This window comes from Pezoporus flaviventris, unplaced genomic scaffold, assembly GCF_033815535.1.
Source record: "Pezoporus flaviventris isolate CSIRO_AGI_PZ_B2104156 unplaced genomic scaffold, CSIRO_AGI_Pfla_v1 ptg000168l, whole genome shotgun sequence".
In the NCBI taxonomy this organism is placed as follows: domain Eukaryota; kingdom Metazoa; phylum Chordata; class Aves; order Psittaciformes; family Psittacidae; genus Pezoporus; species Pezoporus flaviventris.
The window spans coordinates 469,694-493,544 of NW_026892716.1; the positions used below are offsets into that span (position 1 = coordinate 469,694).

Here is a 23,851-nt window from a genome sequence, read left to right on the forward strand (position 1 = left end):
GGTTTAGTTGGAAGGTGTCCCTGCCCATGGCAGGGGGTTGGAGCTGGATGAGCTCTAACATCCCTTCCAACACAAACTATTCCATGATTGTCTCCAAGCTTGGTGAGTGTAAAGACTCTTGGCAGGAGTTTACAATTGCTATTTGCTTTTTGCTTTGTGGCAGCACCTCAGTCTCCTACCATGTGCTATGTGCCATACAAAGAGAGAACAGTCCTGCACGAAGGACTCCAAGTGTAAAACAAGACTGTCTAGTATGAGGGTGCAGGAGGCAGCAGCAGGGCACAGGTCACTGGGCAGTTCTGTCATAGATATGAACTAAACTCAGGATCCTCCTCCGTATCTGTTTGGTCCTCACCCCATAGATGATGGGGTTGAGCACAGCAGGCACCAGGATGTAGACGTTCCCCATGATGATGTGGACGAGGGGAGCCAGGTCCTTCCCAAACCTGTGCACCACGGACAGCCCAATGAGGGGCACGTAGAAGGCCAGGACCACGCAGATGTGGGCAACGCAGGTGCTGAACACCTTCACCCTCTCCTTCCACGATGCCAGCCTCAAGACAGCCTTGAGGATGAGGACGTAGGAGAGGCAGATGAGGACGGCGTCCAGCCCCATGACCAGCAGGATGGCGGTGAGGCCGTACACCACGTTGGGGGTGGTGTTGGCACAGGCCAGGTTCATCACGTCCTGGTGCAGGCAGAAGGAGTGCGACAGCATCCGAGAGCTGCAGAACGGCAGGGGCAGGAGCAGCAAAGGCAGCGGCAGGAAGAAGAGGACTCCCCGGGCCATGGCCACGAGCCCTATCTTGGCTGTCGTGGCGTTGGTGAGGATGGCAGCGTGCCTCAGCGGGTGGCAGATGGCCACGTACCGGTCCACAGCCATGGCCAGCAGCACAGTGGACTCCATGGCCGAGAGGGTGTGGATGAGGAACATCTGGACAAGGCAAGCGCCGAAGCTGATCTCCCTGGTGTCGAACCAGTAGAAGGAGAGGATGCGTGGCACTGTGGACGTGGACAAGGCCAGGTCGATGGCAGCCAGCATGCAGAGGAAGAAGTACATGGGCGCGTGCAGGCCGGGCTCCATCTTCACAATGAGCATGACTACGCAATTCCCAGTGACCGCCAGGATGTACATGGAGCACAGGAGGATGGACATCCAGAAATGGGCAGCCTCCAGCCCCGGGATGCTGGCCAAGATGAAGGAGGATGGGCTGAGGTCAGAGCTGTTGCGGAAGGGCATGGCATGTGAAGGGAAGAGCAGTCATGCTATGCCATGGCACATCCCCTGCTGCAAGGGAAAGAGAAACAGCAGCTTTAGTAGCCCTTTCCCATGACTGGGAATCCCACAGGGCCGTGACTGTGAAATCCAAAGGAATCTTTGCGTTACCACAATGCAGAGCACTCCCTTTGTATTCCTTTAGCCCATTATGGCTGCATGCAATAACGCATGGAGCCACAAAATGCTGGCATGTGAATCTGAACAAGAATTGCTTGGATTCCCTTAAATGCAGAACACTAAAATCTACTTTTTAAGTGATAAACCCGAGAGCTGAACTAGTTTTCTTCTACTTATAAAGAGCAAAATGAAAACACCCAACAGATTTTTGGTGGTTCCTGTTAAACTTCAGTTCATCTTTTCCATATGTGCCTCTCTGCCCTGTTGGAAATGCTCTCTGAGGAGCTGGCTGAGCTGCCTCCCACGGTCCAGCACTCCCGAGTGCTGCAGGGAGACAACACGTGTTCATTCGTCTGCACACACAAATTGGATTTTCATCCTTTTGGCCTGAAAACAGATGGAATATCAGTGGAGAAGAGAAGAAAATCTGATTATTCACCTCACTGTGTGCCTGTAAACCTTCCAGGAGTGCCGCGCACCGAGGAGAACGGGCAGGGAGATGAAGCCTTTGCTCCAGGTCCTTTTCTGCTCTCAGGGATCAGATTTGTTTCAATACTGGGATTTTGAAAGCATTGAGGTGGAATGTCAAAGGCTGATGCAGCGGCAGCGCCAGCCCCAGCCTGGCTTGGGAGAGCTTAAACAGGGACATTTAGACTGAAACAGGGGAGCCTGAGCTGAGCTCTTAGGCAGAAGCTCTTCCCTGGGAGGGTGCTGAGGCGCTGGCACAGGGTGCCCAGAGAAGCTGTGGCTGCCCCATCCCTGGCAGTGCTCAAGGCCAGGTTGGACACAGGGGCTTGGAGCAAGCTGCTCTATGGAAGGGGTCCCTGCCCGTGGCAGGGGTTGGGGCTGGAGGAGCTTTAAGCTCCCTTCATCCCAAACCTTTCTGTGATTCTAAGCACATCACTGCTGTCTGCAACATGACTGAGCTTTCCGATTATTTCCTCCGTACCCATGTAAAACAGGGATGCAGAGCGTTTTATGGCAAGCTCTGCAGGCTGTTAATACACGAGTTTTAAAGTAACATTCATCTGTGGAAACAATATTAATCTTTTTTACTGCACATCTGTGGCAAAGCCCTTCTCCTGAAATAGCCATCTGGATTTATTTCCCTGCTGTGGGGGTTTCCGTCGTGAGTCTCTAACACATAAGTTATGCTTTAGATTTTAATACACAATTCACAGGCAGTGCAAGTGAATTGCTACTGACAAGTCATCTCAAAGCTATTCGAGTGATGAAATCTCCAGCAAACCCCTTCCATGAAGGAGGAAGCTGAATGAACAAAGCCCTTCAGTGACTGCCAGCAGGTATCTGAGCCAAGTTCCTGCCAGCCCCTCAGGTGTGGTTACAGCGTGAGGGTCATTGTAAAGCATCTGAGGGAATGTGGCTGTGAAAGGCAGGCGCTGGAAGGCGATAATCCCTGCGTGTTTCAGTTCATCTTCAGTCCTTTGGCATCACTAAATGCAGAAGTGACTGATGAGTTTGGGCTGCTAATGAAGAGTGGGGTGAAGGGCAGGTTCCCTAAGGACCTTTCCTGCTGCAGAGATGAAAACTGCATCCGTGTCTTTACAAACCCCAGTAACTGCATTTAAAGAGAGGTGAGCACATTCAGGCAGCAAACCCACCCAAGCTGGAGGACCATGAGCAGCAGCCGCAGCAGCTGATCCCAGGGAACCAAAATAGCTCATCAACAGTGACCAGACTGTCCCAGGGAACCAAAATAGGCCTAAGACCAACTTCCCAGGACGGAGCAGGCAATGGGACTGTCTGCACCATCTGAGTCCATCTCTCCACTGCAATGTGGCAGTGGGGGAGGAATGTATGCACCCCTCAAAAGGAACCATTTGAATATGTAGCCATTTCTCTATTTCACCTCACCAGAAATAAAAGTGTAAAGCAAACCAAACTATTGCTTCAGAAGGAAAAGAGAAAAATGAAAACCAGAAGGAATCACTCAAATTCAAGGTATTTTCCCACCAAAATTGAACTCATCTTAATCGATGATTCGACTAAATGTGTAGTTTGGGGGATTTTATTTCCTGGCTGTTTGTCACCACCTGTAAGCAGAAAAGCTGAACCTGCTTGTAGCTGTGCTGCCCAGTCCTGGCCATGTCACTCACTCTGGGCAGGCACTTGCTGTATTGGGATCCATACAAGTGATGCCTGCACTAAAGTGAGCAGGACACGGCTGGAGCATCATCCCACCACCATTAACCCATTCCTTGACATCCCAGGCTGCTTCCAGCTTGCCCTGCCCCAGGAATGAAGGAGTGCGCAGCACTGGGCAGGGATTAGCATCCACTGGGTGTGAAGTAAGGCCCTCGTTCTTAGGAAGCGAAGAGGAAGAGCTGTGGAGCTGGTCAGGAAGCATCAGGGGTCTCCAGGACAGAATTATCCTTATCCCTCTTTTAATTACAGTGTGGACACAGCCACAGAGCACAGCAGGGTCTGCAGCATCGCTCTGCATGCAGGAGGGTAACAGGAGAGTTTCCCAAGGCAGGGCTCAGAAAAAGATTGGGGTATGAGGAGCTGGCAGTGCGAACCAGATGGAGGTGGCAGGAATGGTCTTCCTCCTTCTCCTCCTCCTCTTCCTTCTCCTCCTCCTCCTCCTTCTCCTTCTTTTTCCTTCTTCTCCTTCTCCTCCTCCTTCTCCTTCTTCCTCTTCTCTTCCTCCTCTCCCCCTCTCCCCTTCCCTCCACCTCCCGTTCCCTCTCTCTCCTCCTCTTTCCATCTTTCTCTCCTCTCCTCTCCTCTCCTCTCCTCTCCGCTATGCCTCTGATATGTCTCACACTGCTCTTCCTGTGGAAAAAAATCCATTGGCAATAGTGGCAGTGATCCCAAGGCACAAAGAGGGCTCAGGGCATCACAGAATAGGAATTAGCAGCTTTGTGTTTCATCTCTCTTCCCTCACACAGACGCTAAACCACAGCTCCCAGAGGCAGCCACAAAGGCTTTAGAACATGTGCTTCTAAAAGACAGTACCTTATGCAGAGGTTCCCAAATCTCGGCTGCCCGCTTGGTACCCTGCAGCTCCACAGGCTGGGCAGCACACGGGGCGGCAGGTGAAGCTCTGCTGCGGTGGCTGATGGAGATGCCCACATCTGCAGCCCTCACTCCACCGTGGTCTCCAGCTCTGCTCACAAGTGTGCTGCTGTGTCTCCTACACGGTTCCTCCCCACACCTCTGCTGCCTGCGGCAGAGGCTCCTCGGGCTTTTGCTGTTTCAGGGAATGGCTGAGCTCTGGAAGGTTTCAGAATGGGAGCAGTGCTGTGTGAGGGTCCTCAAGACAAGCATCGCTGCAGCAAAGCTCTCCTCTAGGCTTTTCTGCTGGGAGCTCTGTTTGTTCCCTTGTGCTGATCTTCCCTCTGGCAGTAGCAAAGCGCGCTCCCATTGGGAGCTATCACAGTGCAAAGGCACCTCCACCCCAAGACCCGCTGTGCCGAGGCTCAGGCAGAGCATCTGGGGCTGTGCTGAGGAGTATTTCACCCCGTGCAAGGGCCCACTGGGATCCTCAGCAAAATAACTCACACAAAACAAACAGCGTCCTGGGAACCATCCCCTTGGGAATGTTCCCTTTCCCTTTTCCTAATGGAGATGCTCCCTCATTATGCTTTTCTCTCTGTTCCAGGTGCTGGTTTGTGTAGAGCAGAATAGAAAGACTAACCCTGGGTTAGTGTGAAGAGGCATTTGGAGGCATGAAAGACTTGGGGCCATTTTATTCTGTCTGTGGGAGGGAGGAAGGCACAGGGGTCATGGAACCTTTCTGCACGCTATGCAGAGCAATAGGATGTTGGGACCTCCCACCCCTGGGTGTTTCCTCCCATCCCTCTGAAGGGTTCAGTGGGTGCCTGGCAGATCTCGGCTGGAAGGCTGCAGTGGTCCTTAGGGCCAGCAAGGTCAGCCATTCCCATTATGCTTTTTTCACCGCACCAGACCCCCAAGCACCATCCCGATGCAGACCTACTTCATGCAGTACTTCATGCAATGCTTCATACATAATTCATACATACTTCATACACACTCCATGCAATCCTTCACTCACCTACAGCAAATACTGAAGATTTTAAGCAACTCCAACCTGGTATCTCTGTCATACAAACAGAAACCAAAATGGCTTAACCAGCTCTTTTGCCTTTTCACAATGAATAAATGTGTTTTATTGAAGATGTTGCATACACACTTTACATTCAATGCAAAACAATGGCTGGAACTTGAGATGTGGGAACATGGTAGGAGTCAACGACATCACAAAGAGATGCAAAAGCAGTAGGCTTCCATCACTGTGATGGTATCACACTTCAAAAACACAGGTAAAGATAAAGGCTGAGCTTTTCATTACAAGGACTGAGAGTGCTGTTGGCCAGCTTAACAGGACCTAACCCTCAGAAAATTCTCCATGCTTCTGGAGCTGGCTCCATCCTGTGGGGTGCTTCCAGCTGGACAGTGACTGGAATATTCAAAGTGGCTCCAAACTCTTGGCCCTGTTGAGCTTGCTGCTCGGATTAGCTATGCCTATGCTGTAGCATGCAGTGAGGGAACGATGACCCCATGCAAGGGAGTCTGAGTGAAACTTACTTGCTGTTATCTGGCTACCAGAGCTTGCACAACATGCATTGCATGTCCTTTATTCACCCCATTGCATGACTTAATGACCTGAAAGGTCCATTGACTGGATGTGATCTCAGAGGTCTTTTCCAACCGAGTTGATTCTGTAATTCTCTGACTTGCCAGAAGAAAGCCACGCAGCCCATTTTCCTTCAATTGCCGCCCTCTGAGTGGGGCTTCCCTCTGTCTGAATCCCTCTGGCATTCACTCTTGAGGAGTTTGCAGGCTGCTGGAAGGGACATCGTGCTGGGACAAAACATGGAAGGTCACAGCTCTAGGTTGAGGGACAGCATCCGAGTGGATGTGCAGCTCTTACATCTGGAGTGACCTGTGTGAATGGAACACCAAGAAACCAGTCTACTACTTCTGGCCAAGAAACCAGTCCACTAGTGCTTTCTGGCAGAAGTGGTGCAGGAGCTACCAGTCGGATTCACTCTTCTTCCACAGTGCCCTGATCAAAGCCTCACGGATGTGGCTGGATTTTATGCTGTAGATAATGGGGTTGAGAGCAGGAGGAATTATAAGGTAGGTGTAGGCCACCAAAGTGTTAACCAGAGGAGGAATGTTCTTTCCAAAGCGATGGATCATGGACAGTGAGATCATTGGGATGAAGAACACTAGAACAGCACAGATGTGGGAGACACATGTATTCAGAGCCTTGAGACACTCCTCCTTGGTTGCAAGGCTGACCACAGTTTTAATGATCAGGATGTAGGACAGCACGATGAAGATGAAGTCCATCCCCACTGTTGATAAGAGAATAATCATACCGTAGAAGACATTGACTTTTATATCTGCACACGCGAGGTTCATGATATCAGAGTGGAAACAAAACGAGTGAGAAAGCTCAGTCTTCCCACAGTAGGTCAGTCTCTTGAGCAAGAAGGGGATGGGAAGAAGGGAGACCATACCTCTCACTAGAATTGCCAGACCTATTTTCACGACAGTCGTCTTGGTCAGTATGGATGGATGTCTCAAAGGATGGGAGATGGCAATGAAGCGGTCGAATGCCATTGCGAGGAGCACAGAGGATTCAATGAAGGACAGTGTGTGGATGAAGTACGTCTGAGTGAGGCAAGCATCAAACCCAATCCTTCGCACATTAAACCAAAAAATGCCCAGGGTAGTGGGGAGGGTACAGAAAACCAAGCCTAGGTCGGTGACTGCCAGCATGGAGAGGAAGTAGTACATGGGTTCGTGAAGACTTTGGGTCTTCTTTATGATGAATAGGATCATGCAGTTTCCCGAGAGAGCAATAAGGTACAGTGCGCAGAAAGGGATGGAGATCCAGTGGTGAAAGGCTTCCAGGCCTGGGATGCCCGTCATGAAGAAAGCTGAGGGCTGATAGAACGAGCCATTGACCTCCCCCGTGGTGTGTAAGCCATGCTCCATCCCAGCTCAGCTCTCACATGACCTACACCTAAAACAAACCAACGACAGAAACGCCATGCGGTTGGACTCTCCCCTGAGTACAGAAGTGGGTAATGACAAGTGACGCATCCCTCCACCTCCCCACCAACCTATGCAGGTCACCCATGCTGTTTAGGACACTGGTACATCTACCATAGTGCCACATCTGACTACGCTCTTGTTTAACCATTACACTATAAAATGGAGGGAAAGGGTGGACATTCTGTCTTTAAAAGGAAAAAAAAAAGCTTTATTTTTTTAATAAAAGTGAAAAGATTCCTGGTGAGTGCTTCTGGTTTACAGATGTCCCCAGACTGCACAGGCTGAGATGCTCTACTGAGCGAGCAAATGCTTTTTCTACAGCCATCCTAACCCAGCTTAGCTGTTGGGTTGGTTTTGATGCTAACTGGAGTCAAAGGACATGAACATGGTGAATTTTAACTCAGAATTCTTAGTTAAGAAATTCATTGGAAACAAATGGAAAATATCTCAGGGAGTCAGGCACGTGGAGGCTGCTGCTCTCAGCTGGCCACCAGGGCAAGGCGGATTTCCAGCGGCTCCCGCATCCAAGTTGTCGCTCATCTCAGAATCCACCTCACTGTTGGGTGAAGGGAAATAAAGGAGCAAAACCCCACTTGTGAGGTGCCTGTGACTTTGCTAATGACAGGTCAAAGAAGCTGCAGGTTCAGGGGCAATGTGGGGGCACCCATGGAAAGTCTTTGGGTCTGAATCAGAGGGAAAAGGGCACAAGGGATATGGTGGGATTTTCACACAGGAATCAAGAGTATGAGGTGAGTGAGGCCTTTACAGAAACCTGCAGACGTCTGCTCTGGTGAGCTCCACTGGGATGGGCGGGAGTTGGAGAAATGTCTTAGGGTAAGAGACCAAGAAAGAGGCCAGCAGAAAGCCACTGGGATGGCTGAGGGTTGGAGCAATGCCCCTGGGTAAGAGACCAAGGAAAGAGGCTTGTTCAGCCTGGAGAAGAGAAGTCTTTGCAGGGACCCAACAGCAGCCTTCACCTACCTACAGGGGCTGTGCCAGGCTCTGCACAGCAGTGCAGAGACAGCAGGTACAGATTGAAACAAGGGAGGTTTAGCCTGGATATGATGAGAAATGCTGCCCATGAGGATGGTCAAGCACTGGAACAGCCTGCACAGAGAGGCTGAGCATCTCCATGCTGAGAAGTTTTCAAGACCCAGCTGGATGATGTCCTGAGCAGCCTTGTCTGGCCTCATAGTTGGCGCTGCTCTGAGCAGAGCACTGGGCTAGAGATCTTCTCAAGTGTCTCCAACCTGGATTATCTGATGAATCAATGAGGTTTCAGTCCTCCTGGAGGATTCGACCATCTCAACACAGTCCAGGTTCCTACATTACACACGACAGAGCACCCTAGCAGAGCTGCTGGAGTGGTTGTTGGGGTCCCCAAGCCCCCTCTCTGCCTTCTGTAACAGAATGACTGGCTGGGTGGATGGGGAAAGCAGTGGATATGCAAAACCACAGCTGATTAAGGAAGAGAAATACATGCGGTTTCAGACTTAATGCGCCTTCTTAATGACCATGAGCAGCCAGAGAGTGCCTCAGTTGTGAGCAGGAGGGTTTACTCTGACACAGTTCAATTTTGAATAAACACATGTATCATCCATGATGTAGTTATTATGTTCCTAATGCAATTTGGCTCCATTAGCCTCTCAGCCTGCCCGAGACTCTAACTCAGCAATAAATCCCACAGCTTAGCAAGGATGAATCTTCCTGCTCCGGGGCAGAAGCACCAAGTAACTGATGGGAACCCGGGAAGACCTGATCAATTCATTTCCTCCACTTCACTGCCAAGTTACACGTGAGTGTCAGGAACTGCCTTGGTCAGAGTCAGTGTCAGCTGCTGAAGTGACACAAGTCACAGCCCTCCTTCACCATGAGGGTGCTGAGGCGCTGGTACAGGGTGCCCAGAGAAGCTGTGGCTGCCCCATCCCTGGCAGTGCTCAAGGCCACGTTGGACACAGGGGCTTGGAGCAAGCTGCTCCAGTGGAAGCGGTCCCTGCCTGGGGCAGGGGTTGGGGCTGGAGGAGCTTTAGGTCCTTCCCAACCCTAACTATTCTATGGTTCCATGTTTCAGGAGTTGACAGAGATGTGGATGGGCAGCCAGTGCTTTCCTAATGCATCGACAGCAGTTGACATTGACAGAAGGAAACTGTCCAGAGGTACCTCTGGTCCTAAGGGGCATCTTGGAGCTCCCCAAAGGTAAGAGCTGTCCCTTTCTGCCACTCCAACAGCATGTGAGCAGCGAGAACCAACCTGCGGCCTCCTGCAATTCAGCTGTTTCTGGAGGTTGTGTTAGAAACCCAAATCTGTGCATGCCTGTTGGTCCCTAAGTGCCTCCCTCCCAGCAGCATCCGGCAGGTATCAGAGCCCTCAGAGTTACTGAGATTCAAGAGGTTTCCTGGAATATGGAAGTGGATAAAGAGGAGAGGCTGTTGGAGCACAGTGGGAAAAGACTGGTGAGAACTCACCGGGGTCCATAAGGGATGCTCCTCCTATGAGAAGACCTGCTTGCAGCCTGATTTTGTTGGACACTGGCAACTCCTACTGTGCTGTATGAAGCTATTTAGGAATGGGCTCTCCTACCTCTGCTCCCCCCTGAGCTGCTCTGGAGTGTTATGTGCTTCTATGTGTTACAGATACGGATCCCTCTCCAAGCTGCTTTTTTTCCTTCTGTGTTTTCTCTCTCTCTGTGTGTGTATATATATATATATATGTGTGTGTCTATAAATAATATATATAAATATATAAAATACATAAAATATAGAAATATATATCAAGCACGCATGGGAATGTGTTTATATATATTTATATGTGTATATACGACATACAGCACAGACACATATGCTACACCTCCCAGCTGACTATCCTGGTACAGCAAATACACCTTTCACACTGCAGCCAAGCCCTGGCGAGGAAACAAACCTCCAGACAGTGCAGGACGTACTTGAAAAGGCTAAAGGCAGCTGTGGGCAGTGTTTGCTTCTGGACGAGCCAAGCATCCTGCCACAGGGAGTAAACATCTGCCCAAGGCATTTATGCTCCCCAGACTACTGGGGAAGGAGACAGGCACGGGTGCAGGCTCCTCGTGAAGGACACGGTGCTCTCCCTCTGCTCCAGCCCCCAAAAGCCACCTCCTGATTTCTTGCCTGTCTGACTGATTTTCACCTATGACTTGAGCAGAGTGCTGGTGCTTTGAGGGTTCTCTCAGCGTAGGCAAGAGCAGGGCTTGGGAGCCTGGGGAAGGCTGAGACTCAGAGATCCTCCGTTTTCCCAAGAGGAGACTTTGCTGTTTTCACAACTGCGTCTCTGCCAACTCAAGCAACCAAGGGAGAGCTCAGCCAAGGGAGGAGGATCACAAAGGGGCGCTGGGGATGCAGCACCCACAGAGCCCAGTTTCTGTTGACTTTCCAGGCAGGGACAGCAGCGTGCCATTCCCACCAGCTGAGCCAGGCCAGGGGGTGAAAGAGCAGGCTGGCTCTTGCACAAAGCCCACAGCACACTGGTAAGCGGCACCATGAAGGGTGCATCATCGCCAGCAGCACCATGGTGCCAGCGCTGCCTGAAATCCCAGCCACCCGCTTCCTCCAGCCCATCCAGCCCAGGGCATCCCATGGAGTGGTGCGGACCTCTGAGCAGCGCTTCAGACACACATCTCCCCACCTCACTGGCATCCAGCCCCATAACCCACAGGAGTGCAGTGACGGAGGTGCTGCCCATTGCTCGCGGTACTTACCGAGCGCGGCGTCGGGGGCCCAGCGGCTTTGGGACCTTCGCAGGCAGCACAACCCCGTTGTGATGCAGAGGAAGAACCCACGTCCGCATCCCGGCACTGGGAGGGCAGCACTTATAACGCGCCCCGAGGTCTGACCCTGCCCAATCACCCGGGAGCCGGCGGAGCCCCAGCTCCCCACGCACAAACCGCGTGAGCCGCACCAGGGGAATCGAGCGAGGAGGAAATGATCCTTTCCCATTTACGATGCTCTCCCGGCGGCAGGATTCGCTCCTGGTGGTTTTCTGGGCGACACGTTTACGGCTCGCTGTGATTTATGGCTGGCAACTGCTGGGCTGGCAACGCGCATCGTTCTTATTGCAGAGTGGATCTGTAATGCAAATAGCAATAAATCTTGACAGAAGAGTGCTTGCAGCATCTCCTCGAGGGATTAACAGAGGTGAGGTTGTATCTATCCCCCTCTGACCCGTGAGACACGGACGGTTTAATTAGAATTGTGAGATATTGCACAATAAAACCAAACTAAATATTACCAAGCCAAACACTGACACATTAGTGGATGACCTCGCAGATGGCCCTGTTGTATCTAGATTACTGTAAAATTACTATTAACCCCTCTTTCTGTGGCTGCCAAACCAAGACACAGGCGAGCTAATGGGTTTGCCTGTTCTCCTACGAGGTTTCTATTGCAAATGCAGCCACTGGACCCAAGGATACGTGTGTAGTTGTAAACCAGACCATGCCGGGGCACTGCCCAGGATGGACACCAGTAAATCGTTGTCGTGGAACTGTTGGGGCAAGTCCAGAGGAGGCCACAAGGATGATCAGGGGCTGGAGCAGCTCCCCTATGAAGGCAGGCTGATGTTTCCCACCAAGTCATTCCTGGTGGTTTTCTGCTTAATCCCTTTTCCCAGAAGCACAGGAACTGCATGTAGATAGGGAGAGGCCCAAGGATCTGTTGATCTATTTTCCCATCTTAACCCCCCTGCGTTCCCAGCAGCTAAGGGGGACTCACCCCCACTTGGCACACATTGCTCCATCGCTGGAAATGCCGACAATGTGAGTCACTCCTGATCACATTTGCTGTACAGGCCAGAGCTCAGCGCGTGAGCAGGGGCAGGAGAGTGAGCAGGGATGGGGAGGAGGGAAGGGAAAGGTGGGGAGCTTGGTCTTCCCATGTAATAGCCTTTATAAACCCCTGTTCGCAGCATTTAGGAAAGGAACGTTCATTGGACAAACACAAACAAGGAGAGGAAAGGCGTGAGGAAGATCCAGGAGAACAGGAGCAGGTTGAAGGGACCTTAAAGCTCCTCCAGCTCCAACCCCTGCCATGGGCAGGGACACCTTCCACTGGAGCAGGGTGCTCCAAGCCCCAGTGACCACACTGGAACCAGTTCTGACTTTCCTCTTTCCTCCTAGTGCAGGATTCCACCGTCTGTGTCCACACACGGGTCTGAACTGAATGCTGAGGCTCAAAGGCTGCTGCTGGGAGGGTTCTGCCTCCTGCCAGCCCAGCAGTGTCCCTCAGGGTTGCTCCAGCCTTGGCAGGTCCAGGGCAGGGGATGCTGGCAGGCAGTTAGGGCCTTGAGGATGATCAGGGGCTGGAGCAGCTCCTGTATGCAGACAGGCTGAGGAAGTTGGGGCTGCTTCATCCCTGGCAGTGTTCAAGGCTAGGCTGGACGTGGCAGAGAGTGGGACTGGATAACCTGAAGGTCCTCGCAGCCCAAGCCATTCCATGTCCCATCCTCCTCTGCTTCAGAGAGTTTCAAATAGTCGAATGCTGTTTGATCACACACGGGTTTCTTTGGCTGCAGCGACTGTGTGGGAGGGGGGCTGCAGCCCAGAAGGGAGGTCTGCTCCTTGGCAGGCTGCTCTTTTCACTTCCTACCAAGGAGCAGCATTGGCACCGGCAGCTCTGGCATCACCAGCAGTGAAGCAACGTTCATCCAAGTCGCCCATTTACTGAGGGGCAGAAATAGCTCTGAGGAAAGGAGCTGGGGGGGGGGGGGGCTGGGACATGGACCAGCCTCTTTTCAGATCCCCCAGAGGACCACACAGCCTGAGCTGGGCAGCTCTGCTGCGCTGGGATCTCCTCTGGGACTTACTGTGAGGGGGATTCCCTCTCCTCTGGGCTGCAGGGATGAGGCTGTAGCTCCAGGTAACCACCCAGGGCACATGCAATGGGGCAGAAACCTAAGATCCAGCAGCAGGGGCCGTTGTTGCTGATCCCTGTTCTCTGTGTGTGTGAGAGGGTTGTGCTTGAAGATGATGGAACTGGTGGGGCCAGGACTACAGTCCTGTCCTGAAAGGTGTGGGTAGATGCTGCAGAAGGATGTCATGGGGCCAGGCTTTGTGATGAGAAGTCACAGAAGCACAGAATCATTTAGGTTGGAAAAGACCCTCAATATCATCAAGTCCTAAAACCACCACGTCCACCCCTAAGCCACGTCCTAAGTCCTGGGGAAGGATGGAGAAGGGAGGCTCCAGTCTGGGTTGCAGTAAGTGCAGGAGGGACTTACATGTGCCAGGACTCGGGCCAGGGGCAGCTGTACATGGGCATGGGAGAGGGGAGGACAAACGAGTCCCCTGGATCAGGGGGTGTGTTTGAGGTATCTGAGCTGGCGGCGAGGCTTTGTGTAGCCTGTGAAAGGCAGGACCGAGAGGAGGTGAAGCCCAGGTGTGACTGTTCCTGTAACTGTGCAACTGCCACATCTGCAGAGACCTTCACTGGCCCCTGGTCCTGTGCCGAGCTCCTGCCACGACAGCGCCAGGAGCAGCTGCGGTAAAACCCTCCCAGGCTCTCCAGGTTCTCGTGTACGGATGCTCCTGGGTTTAGTGTCCACCTCGTGCATCTCTTCAAGCAAAACCCCTTGGTCAGTGGCTGCAAACAGGAATCGATCTTCCCCCAGAGCACTGCAGTCTCCAGCTCTGACATCCACCCTGAAACCTGTCTAATTCAACTACACCACCTTGGGAGCAGCAGGGTGACCCCACACAGAGCCTGGAAGGAACTGCGAGGCATGCAACCTCACTGCAGCATGGTCCTCTGCGTGGAGCAGGGCAGCGGAACCTGCGTGGAGCTGAGCCTGTGCCGAAGCCTGTGCTGAAGCCTGAGGACGAGCCGCCCGGGCTGTCTGAGCAGTGCCTCTGACTGAAACCATCACAAAGCCCTGGGTGAAGTGAACTCAACACAGCTCCTGCGCTGCTGCCCTTGGTCACCGCGCTGCAGCCCGGGAAGGGAATGAGCCCTTGTGCGGGCAAACATTGACACAGTTAATGCCTGGCTGGGTACATCAGGTGGATAATAGGATGGGGGGATCCAGAAGCCGCAGAGGACAGGGAGTGCTGCGGCAAAGCAGCAGAGCCTCTGCTTTTAGTGCGTGGGGTGGAAAATCAAACAATCCTGGGGGTATCTGCAAACATTGCAAGCCCTCTATTTCATTTTCCTGTGTAAAGCAAAGCTGGCAGATAAAGGTGATTCAGAGGCAACGGAGAGGTGAGCGTAGGTCAGCATGACCTGAATGTAAGTTGCTAGAATACAGCGTCATGCAGAGCATGTACAGCGCGGCCCAAGCCTCCTCCAGCAGGATAATGCTGCCTGAACGAACATCTGGGATGTGATGAATTAACCCTGATGGGCAAAGAATGTGGAGGCAAAGCTGCGAAACGCGCTGCTGCTGTGTGACCCCAATGAGAACGTGCCTGGTCCCCAAACTCAGCAGTGCCAAGGCTCCTGGACAAGCATCCTTTTGTGGGGACTTCCTCACAAGCCCCTGTGTCCAACCTGGCCTTGAGCACTGCCAGGGATGGGGCAGCCACAGCTTCTCTGGGCACCCTGTGCCAGCGCCTCAGCACCCTCCCTGGGAAGAGCTTCTGCCTTATCTCCGACTGGAACTTGCCCTGTTTCAGTTTGAACCCATCACCCCTTCTCCTATCTCTGCAGTCCTGAAGAGCTCCAGCACTTTTGTAGCCCCCTTCAGACACTGGAGGCTGCCCTGAGGTCACCAGAAGGAGAGGAAGGAGAGGACATGGCATTACCAGCAGAGACATCACTGTTCTGCCAAAAACGAACCCAAAAAGTGCATGTGGAAAGATCACCTTGCTTGAGGTGCATCCCTGAGTGCCTAAAAAGGGATCAAATGGATCCAGGTGCTCACTGAGGGCAGGAACAGCCACTACCTGCCCTACAGGAAGATTTCCTGTGCCAATGAATCAATCAATCCAAAGGGGTTCCAGTCCCTATCTGGATCCAGGTGGCCGGATCGCACTGCACGTGTCCCACAGGAATTCCACATTTGCCTTTACCCCTTTGAACGTGCCACGTTTAAAGAGAGGTTCCACACCATCACTGTGAAAAGCTGGAGAAGACGCCGGGTTTGATCTCACCAACGTGGTTTGTGGGTTTAGGTGATCAGACGTGATTTGAAGGAGATATTGCAGCGGGCATGTGGGTAACAGCGGCGGAGGCTGAGCACGAGCCGTGGCGGGGCAGTAATGACATTACATCGCTGCTCTGCAGCATGAGTTCTTCAAAGCAAACCCTGAGACATCATCGACCTGCTTGAAATCCAATCTGGCAAACGAGACAACGCCGTCAGACGGCTCCGCTTCCGAAAGGGACTGGGGAAGGATGAAGGGGATTTGATAACTGACGTACGAGTGACTCTGACGTTGAGTGAAGTCAGACCCCTGCTGCTGCTCCTGCACGCACCGGGTGTTGTTTGGTTGTTGCACAGACCAGACGTGAATCTGAAATAACTTCTCAAGGCAGAAAAGCCTCCCAAAAAAAGCCTCCACCTTCTCTTTTCCAGAACAAAAGGTGGAAGCAAAAGGAAACAGATCCATTAGATTGGTGCGCATCGATCTTCCAGTTCTTTTGAGAGCAACATCCCCTTGGAAAGCAAATCTGTGACCAAAATTCTGCCTTTTGGACAATCTGGTTTTCAGGTCTCCTGCAGAGATGCCCTGGGTGTCCCTCCTGCTGCTTCCCCAGGCTGTGAACAAGCACGAGTCCTCACAGGAGAAGGGAAGAGGTGGGAACTGGGGAAGAGTGATGGGAGAGGTGCTGGTTTCAGGGCTCTGAGACACTGCTCTGTGATGTCCAGCATCATCGTCTCAGGGGCCAGAAGATGAAGCACCACAAGGACAGCCACAGGGTACCGGTAGGACTGGATCTGAGGACAAAACACGAAACTTGTCTGAGTGCATGGAAGCTTTTCTTCACCTTTGCAACACGGGGATGTAGTTTCTAGCAAGAATAGAGATTGGAGCACAGAGACCATCCATCATGATGGGTGTCTGGTGGTTAAAGATGTTGCTGTTGCTGAGGAATAGTTTCTGGATGCTGTGGCTGAGTCAGTAATGCAGCGCCCTGCAATGGAGGCAGAGATAAATGCTTAACTAAGTGCCCTAAGGACCATCCAAGCCATGATGCTACAGTTTTAAGCAGTCTGCTCTGTGCTAATCCTAGAATTCATAGACAATTTGGTCAAAAGGGACTTGAAGAGCTCATCTGGTCCATCCCTTGCATTGAAATGTGTTCATGGGCTTCTAAATGAGGTTGGATAAACTCCTCCTTACTGCAAGAAGAGATACAATGATAGGGCTGGCAGACACAAGACTTGCCATGTTTAACTGAGTTGCTGAGAGGGAAGGAGAAGGAGAAGGGGAAGGGGAAGGGGAAGGGGAAGGGGAAGGGGAAGAGGAAGGGGAAGGAGAAGAGAAGGGGAAGGAGAAGGAGAAGGGGAAGGGGAAGGGGAAGGAGAAGGGGAAGGAGAAGGGGAAGGGGAAGGGGAAGGAGAAGGAGAAGGAGAAGGGGAGAAGGGGAAGGAGAAGAGAAGGGGAAGGAGAAGGAGAAGAAGAAGGAGGAGAAGGAGGAAGAGGAGGAGGACAGGGGAGCCATGCCCCCGTGGCAGTGAGCAGCAGCTCCCAGGCACGGTCTACCCGTGCCCCTCATTGATCCAGCAAGGTCGGGCTCAGCAGCCATGAGCCTCACTTTCTCCCACAGCTGGAGGCCAGGATTACTCTGCACATCCTGAAGCCTAACTTGAGCTCCTCGAAGGACACCTGCGAGCCAAAGCTGAGGGTTTATTCAGCCATGACCTGCAGAGCTGCCAGCACCCCGAGGGGTCACACTCACCCGGTGCAATTCAAGATGTTTGCTATCCAGGATGTGGGTTTGGGGCTTGGTTTAGTTTGAACCTTCCTTGTTTGAACCCTGAGAGCATCTCAGCTCACCTTAGAGCAGATGTGCTCCACAGCTCCGTGGGCTTCATGGACCTCTGACTGTCATGGGAGCTGGAGCCCCAGACCCAGATCTGGGACACTGAATCCAGCTGAATGCAGGGAAACCCAGAAGCTGGATTCTTGGGGTTTTTCCTCAGCACTTTGACAAGCTGTGAGCCTTTAACGGTGTCCCACTTTGTGTACTTAAAAAGTCCGATTCACTTTTGGCCTCAGCCATGACCTACTTCATTCTCAGGGTTGAGATTAATGCATGAAACCTGATTAGATGGAGCTAAAAGCTGCTCTGGCCAGTGATGTACAAACACAGCGGTGTGGAGGCATCAGCAGAGGATTTTGTGGACTTAAACAGAGTCAGAAGACTGCTCCCTGTCCCAGTCCAAAGAGAAAGCAAATTTTCCCAGTGAACCCTTCTCAGGGTCCCCCCATTCATGTTGATTTACTACAAAGTTCTCAAGATGCAGAAGCAGAGGGGCTGGATGGGTGCTACTGGAGATAATGGAACGGAAGAAGTATCTCAGTGGTATCATCAGAGTACCCCAGCTCCGACCCAGTTTGTCTGTAGGCTCCCTTCACTTCATAGTTAGGGCCCATCTTTAACCTCTCGCGCAGCAGAGGAGTTTTACAGTAGGGAGCTCTGCGGCGGCCGCCACATCCTCTGGGAAGACAAACGCTGTGAAATCAGGTAACACAAAACCAGCTGGAGCCATCGCAGGGGCAGCTCGTGCTCGGCCCCTCCAGCAGGAAGCTTTCACACACGGCTCCAGGAGGAGATTGGTACAAAGCAAATATTGACCAGAATCAGACGCACGTGAGGCAGCGTCTGGGCATCATTTACTCTCACATCACCAGAGCTCCTGTATTTACCAGCCTGCAAAGGCGCTGCTGCGAAGTTCCCAGCTCACGCATTTTGCCTGCACAAGGGAATTGTGTGGTGGCAAATGGAGGTGCAGGGCTGAGCAAATGCAGATAAGGGACAGGATGGACACGTGGGAAGCACTTGTAGCAGAACTGGTGTGTACGTTATTGCTCGGAAAGTCAAACAGAGAGGAGCAAACAGCGGCGCTGGGCACACGCACGCCTGTCAATGATTAAATGAAGCTGGGAATCGGGGGCAGCCGGAGGAGAGCCGGGCTCAGGGGAGCTGCAGGAATGGTGGATGCTAAAGAGAATTCCTCACCCTGCGTTTCCCGGAGCAGTCTCGGGTGATCTCAAGGTCCTTTCCAACCCAAACGCTTCTGTGAGGCTATGGCTCATTCTTAGAATAATAATGTAATAACTGTGGGACAGGAACAGGAGCAGCCAGAGCTGGTGCTGCCAGGGAGGGACCCAGAGCAAAGAAATTACAGGGGTTTTATACCCTGATGTTCCATGCACCTGACCATCAGGTGCTGAGCATGAGTCTTGCACTTCTGTCTTGGTCCCGTGGTGAATTTTGGTCAGGGTTCTCCTCATTATAGAATCATGGAATGGTTTGGGGTGAAGGGAGCTTAAAGCTCCTCCAGTTCCCACCCCTGCCACAGGCAGGGACCCCTTCCATAGAGCAGCTTGCTCCAAGCCCCTGTGTCCAACCTGGCCTTGAGCACTGCCAGGGATGGGGCAGCCACAGCTTCTCTGGGCACCCTGTGCCAGCGCCTCAGCACTCTCACAGGGAAGAGCTTCTGCCTTACCTCCAACCTAATCTATCCTGTTTCAGTCTGAACACATTCCCTGTTGTCCTGTCACTGCAGAAGATGAAGAGGGGGTAACCCGTCATTAGGTCCTTATCATTGTCTGGATGCAAATTCCTTCTTATCTCTCAATTCCTTCCTATCTCTCTGGTTAGTTGCTCCCTGCAGAGGGAGGTATCTCCTTTATCTTCCAATCCTCACTGGTCTCAAAGCCTTCGCTTGCATAACTAAGCCCAGGTTGTAAATTAAGTTCAGCTTTATCTAGGTGGGAGCCGGCTGCTTTCAGCCCAAGGCTCCAGCAGCTTCTGCTCCTCATGCTCAGCTCTGCTCATTGCTGAACAGAACCACCCAGCCAAAATAAGCTCAGCCAGAGCATTCAGCTGACTCAGTCTGGTTCACAGCAGCCTCTGCACATCTCAAGGCAGCCCATTTCATACTGGAACCTGAGCCAAGCTGCTGCGTGGTACCTGCCAGGTTACCCTGTAGTGTGGGTGAGGTGGTTTTAGGATAGATAGAAACTAATTATGGAACCAGCCAGGTTGGAAAAGGCCTTTAAGCTCATCCAGTCCAACCGTGCCCCGCACTCCAAGGCCAGCGCTGCCCCATGGCACTGAGGACCTCATCTCCACGGTGTGTGAACGCTTGCAGGGCCGGTGACTGCAGCCCTGCCCTAGCAGCATGCCGTGTTCACTGCCATGAGCAGGGCTGTTTGCACAGAGCACTCACCTTCCTCAGCGCTGGCCGAGGGGTCCCACGTGTTCTTCTCTCTTTGAGGCTCTCCTGTTTTGCGTGTCCTACAGAGGTATTCCTTTAACAAGCTCTTCACCAGGTGCTCTGAGCCCACTTCTGCAAAACGTGCGCTGCCCGCACGGACCCGAACAAGCATCCTCAAGTCATTTCTTACTTGGTTCTTGTGTGTAACTGGTGAGCAACGTTTTACACGCACCAACCCAGGCACCGCCAGCCAGCCCTGTGACAGTGTGAGGTGTTTGTGGTTCCTTTAAGTGCCTGAGGTTATTGCCATTCTGTGTAAAAGCCACATGATGACTCCAAAGCCCCTTTACAGATCAGTGAACAATGTCCTCCCATACTCTCAACGTGCCCTGCAGACAAATACCTATGCAAGCACAGCTAAAGACCACCCTGTGAAGAGGCTATAATGAAGGTCCCCAGCTTCTGACCTCTTGCTGGCAGATCAGAGCTGCCCCACGCCTCCAGCAGGCACTACCTGGACATGCAGAGGTTCCCATCTTCAGTCATGCCCTTCATGAACCCTTGGAAGAACACAGGAAAGACTTTTGGCAGCTTCCCAGCCACGAGGCCGGGGTCTGCGTGTTGAACACTCACATTTGCCGTGCAGCCACCTTCACCCACCTTTGGTTTTGCACCTTTCCCCTGCAGACACCGGTCCCTTCCCAGCATGTGGCTAACACGATGCTTTGCCACGTGCACAGCAGCACCCGTGTGTTCTTGCTGGCTATAGTGCTTGGCACCTCCCAGGGAGCACACTGAAGAGACTCGGGAAGTGACAGAGCATGAAAGCAAGGAAAAACTCTGGTACTTTCCCCATGATTCTCATGCCAAAAATAAAAGCACCAAAGCCCCTGTGTCCCGTCCTCAGAACTGATCTTTGCCGTTTGGGTTCTCCACAGCAGCCCTGAGCACAGCAGGAGAACACGGACCAAAGCAGCTTTTGGAGCTGTCTGGGGTGCGTGGGGAGCAAAGGGAAAGCAGAACAGAGACACCATTTGTTCTCCCCACCGAAAGTCCCCAGCACATCCCAGGAGCATCCAGCACCTCCCAGTTTGCTGGAGCCTGCTGGCAGATGGCCAGAACATCCCAAGCTCCAGTTCTTGAGCTCTTTGTGTGGCTGGACACCGACCCTGCCAAGCGCCTGCACTGAAATCAGTGGTTTCCTCTGCCTGCACCCCCCCAGCACAAGCACTGCTCGCAGCATCCCTGCAGCACGCTCCCCCCCCTGAGATGGGGCCGCAAGCTCGTGGTTTCTCTTTCTCCTCCTTTTCACCCTGCTTCTCCACCACTCAGCTACTGGGATGAGGCAAATGCTGGGCTGAGATAGCCCAAAGGAGAAGGTCAGCCTCCTGAAGGTGCTGATTTGGGGTCAGAAAGGAGCAAATGCTTTGGCATCACCCTGCAGACCCAAGCAGGTCACAGGGATTTGGCTTTACACAGTGACAAAGGTGTTAATCAGGAGGTATGTTGCTTTGGGATGGGCTGGAGGCTCCTCTAATGACAGCCTGATGCTGTCACTCACACACCGTGTGTGTCCCGAAGGAAAAGTGGCAATGTACAAAGAGCACCCTGGATGTCATTGCATCCCACTGCCCCCTGTACCTCCATTCCAGACCAGCCCATCCTCATCTGGAACATAACCTGGAGGTGGGGAGAGATTCCTGTCATGTTTTCAGAAGGCTTTTAGCAGAGGATTTGATATCATGAGACAGCAAAACCCAAACCCTCCCCTTGCAGGCCCTGCAGTGAGACCTGGCTCGTTTCTCTGGGTCTGTGTCCTCAGGTTGCAGTCCCTGGGCCATGAGCTTCTGTCTCCATAGCTGCAAAGATGTGAATCACATTGTTTGTATAATGAAACCTCATTCCGTAACTCTGGGAACTGACGCTTCCATATAATGGGCCAACATGGGGATATTGTAATTAAAAGCCCAGGTCTGGCAACAGCGTTTGTGTTCCTTCAGAGACCAGAGCTGCTGCTCCAGCAGTGGATTCCTTGCCAGAGCCTGCTCTCAGCAGCCTGCTCTCTCCCCACCTGCAGGGAGAACAGCTTCCCACAGGGCCACAACAGCCCTGCAGGCTCTCTGAGAGGTGGGGCATCCCAAAGAGGAGCAGTGGGGATTGCCACAGTCCATCCCTCCGTGCAGAGGAAAGGTGCAGGGGAGGTGACAGGCTTCTCCTGGGAAGTGAAGGAGAACGAGTGATTTTCTCCAGGAGATGATACTGCCCATGAGCAGCCAGGCTGGGGAGGAAAGGGAGAAATCGGCTTTGGGGCATCGCTTTGGCCCCCTCTGGCATTAAATCCACTGCTGGGTCCCCCTCTGGCAGAGCAGCACAAGGATCCTCCCATGGATTCGCTTGGTTTTCCAGCTGCACACGAGTGGGGTCAGGGCAGGAGGCACCAGGAGGTAAACATCAGCCAGGAGGGTGTGAGGGGGGGGAGGCTCTCCCCAAACCTGTGGATGATGGACAAGCTGAGGAGCGGGATGCGGAAGACCAGGACAGCGCAGAGGTGGGAGATGCACGTGCTGAAAGCTTTGGCTCGTGCTCCCTGGGAGACGATGCTCAGGCGGGCCCTGAGGATCATCACGTAAGGCAGGAGGATGGTCAGGGAGTCCCGGCCCCTGGTCAGTGTCACCGCAGTCAGCCCGTACGAGCTGGTGACCAGGACATCCCCACAGAGCAGCCTCAGCATGTCCTGGTGCAGGCAGGAGTGAGACAGGACACGGGAAAGGAGCTTCTGAATCAGGACAGCAACAGGGGGCACCACGCAGGTGCCCTGCATGAAGATCACCCCCCTGCCTTCACTATGAGGGAGCTTGTCAGGGCAGAGGTGTAGGACAGAGGGGAGCAAATAGCACAGAGCGGTCCAAAGCCGTGGCCACCAGGACCCCCAACTCGACGGCAGAGAAGCAGTGGATGAAGTGCGTCTGCGCAGCGCATGCCTCGAAACACAGGGAGGTGGACTCAAACCAGAAAATGGCCAGCGTGGTGGCAGGGACAAGCCCAGCTCTGCCATGGACAGCACGGAGAGCAGGTAGCACATGGGCGTACGGAGCCTGTGGTCTGTCCGTGTCACCCAGAGCAAGGTGCAGCTCCCCAGGAGCATGAGGAGGTAGGGGCAGCAGAGGCAATGCCACCCAGTAGCTGCTCACCGGCAGACTGGGAATGCTGGTGAGGATGCAGGGCAGGGGACTGGACTCAGTCCCATTGGAAGATGACGTCTCAAGAACGGATGGTCCGAGGGGCTGGAAATAACAATGTTGTGGAATAAAAGCCCTGCTATGAGACACCCCAGATACCCCATCTGCAGTGGTGCTGGGAGGACAGGCTCCAACAGCCAAAAACCCTCTGTGCAGCTGCCCTCATGAATAACCATCACATCAGCCTGAAGACACAGCAGACCAGTCCCAAGATCACTGTCTGGGCTGTGCACAGCAGCAGATAAAGAGGCGTTTAACATGTCTCCCCTCGTTGTACTCAATCCCTAGCCTTTAAACTGCAGGATCATGCACTGGTTTGGGATGAAGGGAGCCCTTCCATAGAGCAGCTTGCTCCAAGCCCGTGTCCAACCTGGCCTTGAGCACTGCCAGGGATGGGGCAGCCACAGCTTCTCTGGGCACCCTGTGCCAGCGCCTCAGCACCCTCCCAGGGAAGAGCTTCTGCCTAAGAGCTCAGCTCAGTCTCCCCTCGGGCAGGTTAAAGCCATTCCCTTGGCCTGTCCCTACAGGCCCTTGTCCCAAGCCCCTCTCCAGGTTTCTACAATGCCTTTGCCCCCACCGCCAGGAGCAAGGGGGGATCTCCACCTCCTTGGCTTTCTTTACACCCTCACTTACCTCTTTTGCTGTCTCTGTTCTCCCTCTCCCACGCTGCTTGGTTCAGTTTCAGAACACTTTTTCCCCTCATCCCAGGGCACTCAGCTCTATATTGTCCCCGTGTGACTCTTTCCTCTGAAGTGGTTTCTGAAGACCTGCACCATGGGCTGCTCAAGAGCACAGCATCAACGTGAGC

At 53.0% G+C, this 23,851-nt stretch overlaps 4 protein-coding genes across 4 annotated transcripts in view; 1 reads left to right on the forward strand and 3 right to left on the reverse strand.

Annotated features, from left to right (window-relative positions):
* The window catches only part of NUP98 (nucleoporin 98 and 96 precursor), a 304,506-nt gene that overhangs the window by 77,337 nt on the left and 203,318 nt on the right, over positions 1–23,851 (forward strand). The window lies entirely within an intron of this gene.
* On the reverse strand, positions 287–11,297 carry LOC133283362 (olfactory receptor 51E2-like). Its single transcript, XM_061480058.1, has 2 exons — positions 11,181–11,297; positions 287–1,288 (listed from the first exon to the last, which is right to left on the reverse strand). Exon 2 carries the CDS (start codon positions 1,238–1,240, stop codon positions 287–289), a length of 954 nt encoding a protein of 317 aa, XP_061336042.1. The 5' UTR covers positions 1,241–1,288; positions 11,181–11,297.
* LOC133283361 (olfactory receptor 51G2-like) lies at positions 6,416–11,308 on the reverse strand. The gene is made up of 2 exons (XM_061480057.1): positions 11,181–11,308; positions 6,416–7,418 (listed from the first exon to the last, which is right to left on the reverse strand). The coding sequence occupies exon 2, from the start codon at positions 7,388–7,390 to the stop codon at positions 6,416–6,418; it is 975 nt and encodes a 324-aa protein (XP_061336041.1). The 5' UTR covers positions 7,391–7,418; positions 11,181–11,308.
* On the reverse strand, positions 22,138–23,746 carry LOC133283370 (olfactory receptor 51G2-like). Its single transcript, XM_061480067.1, is given in 6 exon segments — positions 22,138–22,268; positions 22,271–22,636; positions 22,639–22,704; positions 22,707–22,835; positions 22,838–22,987; positions 23,677–23,746. Coding segments are annotated over 6 exon segments (912 nt in total).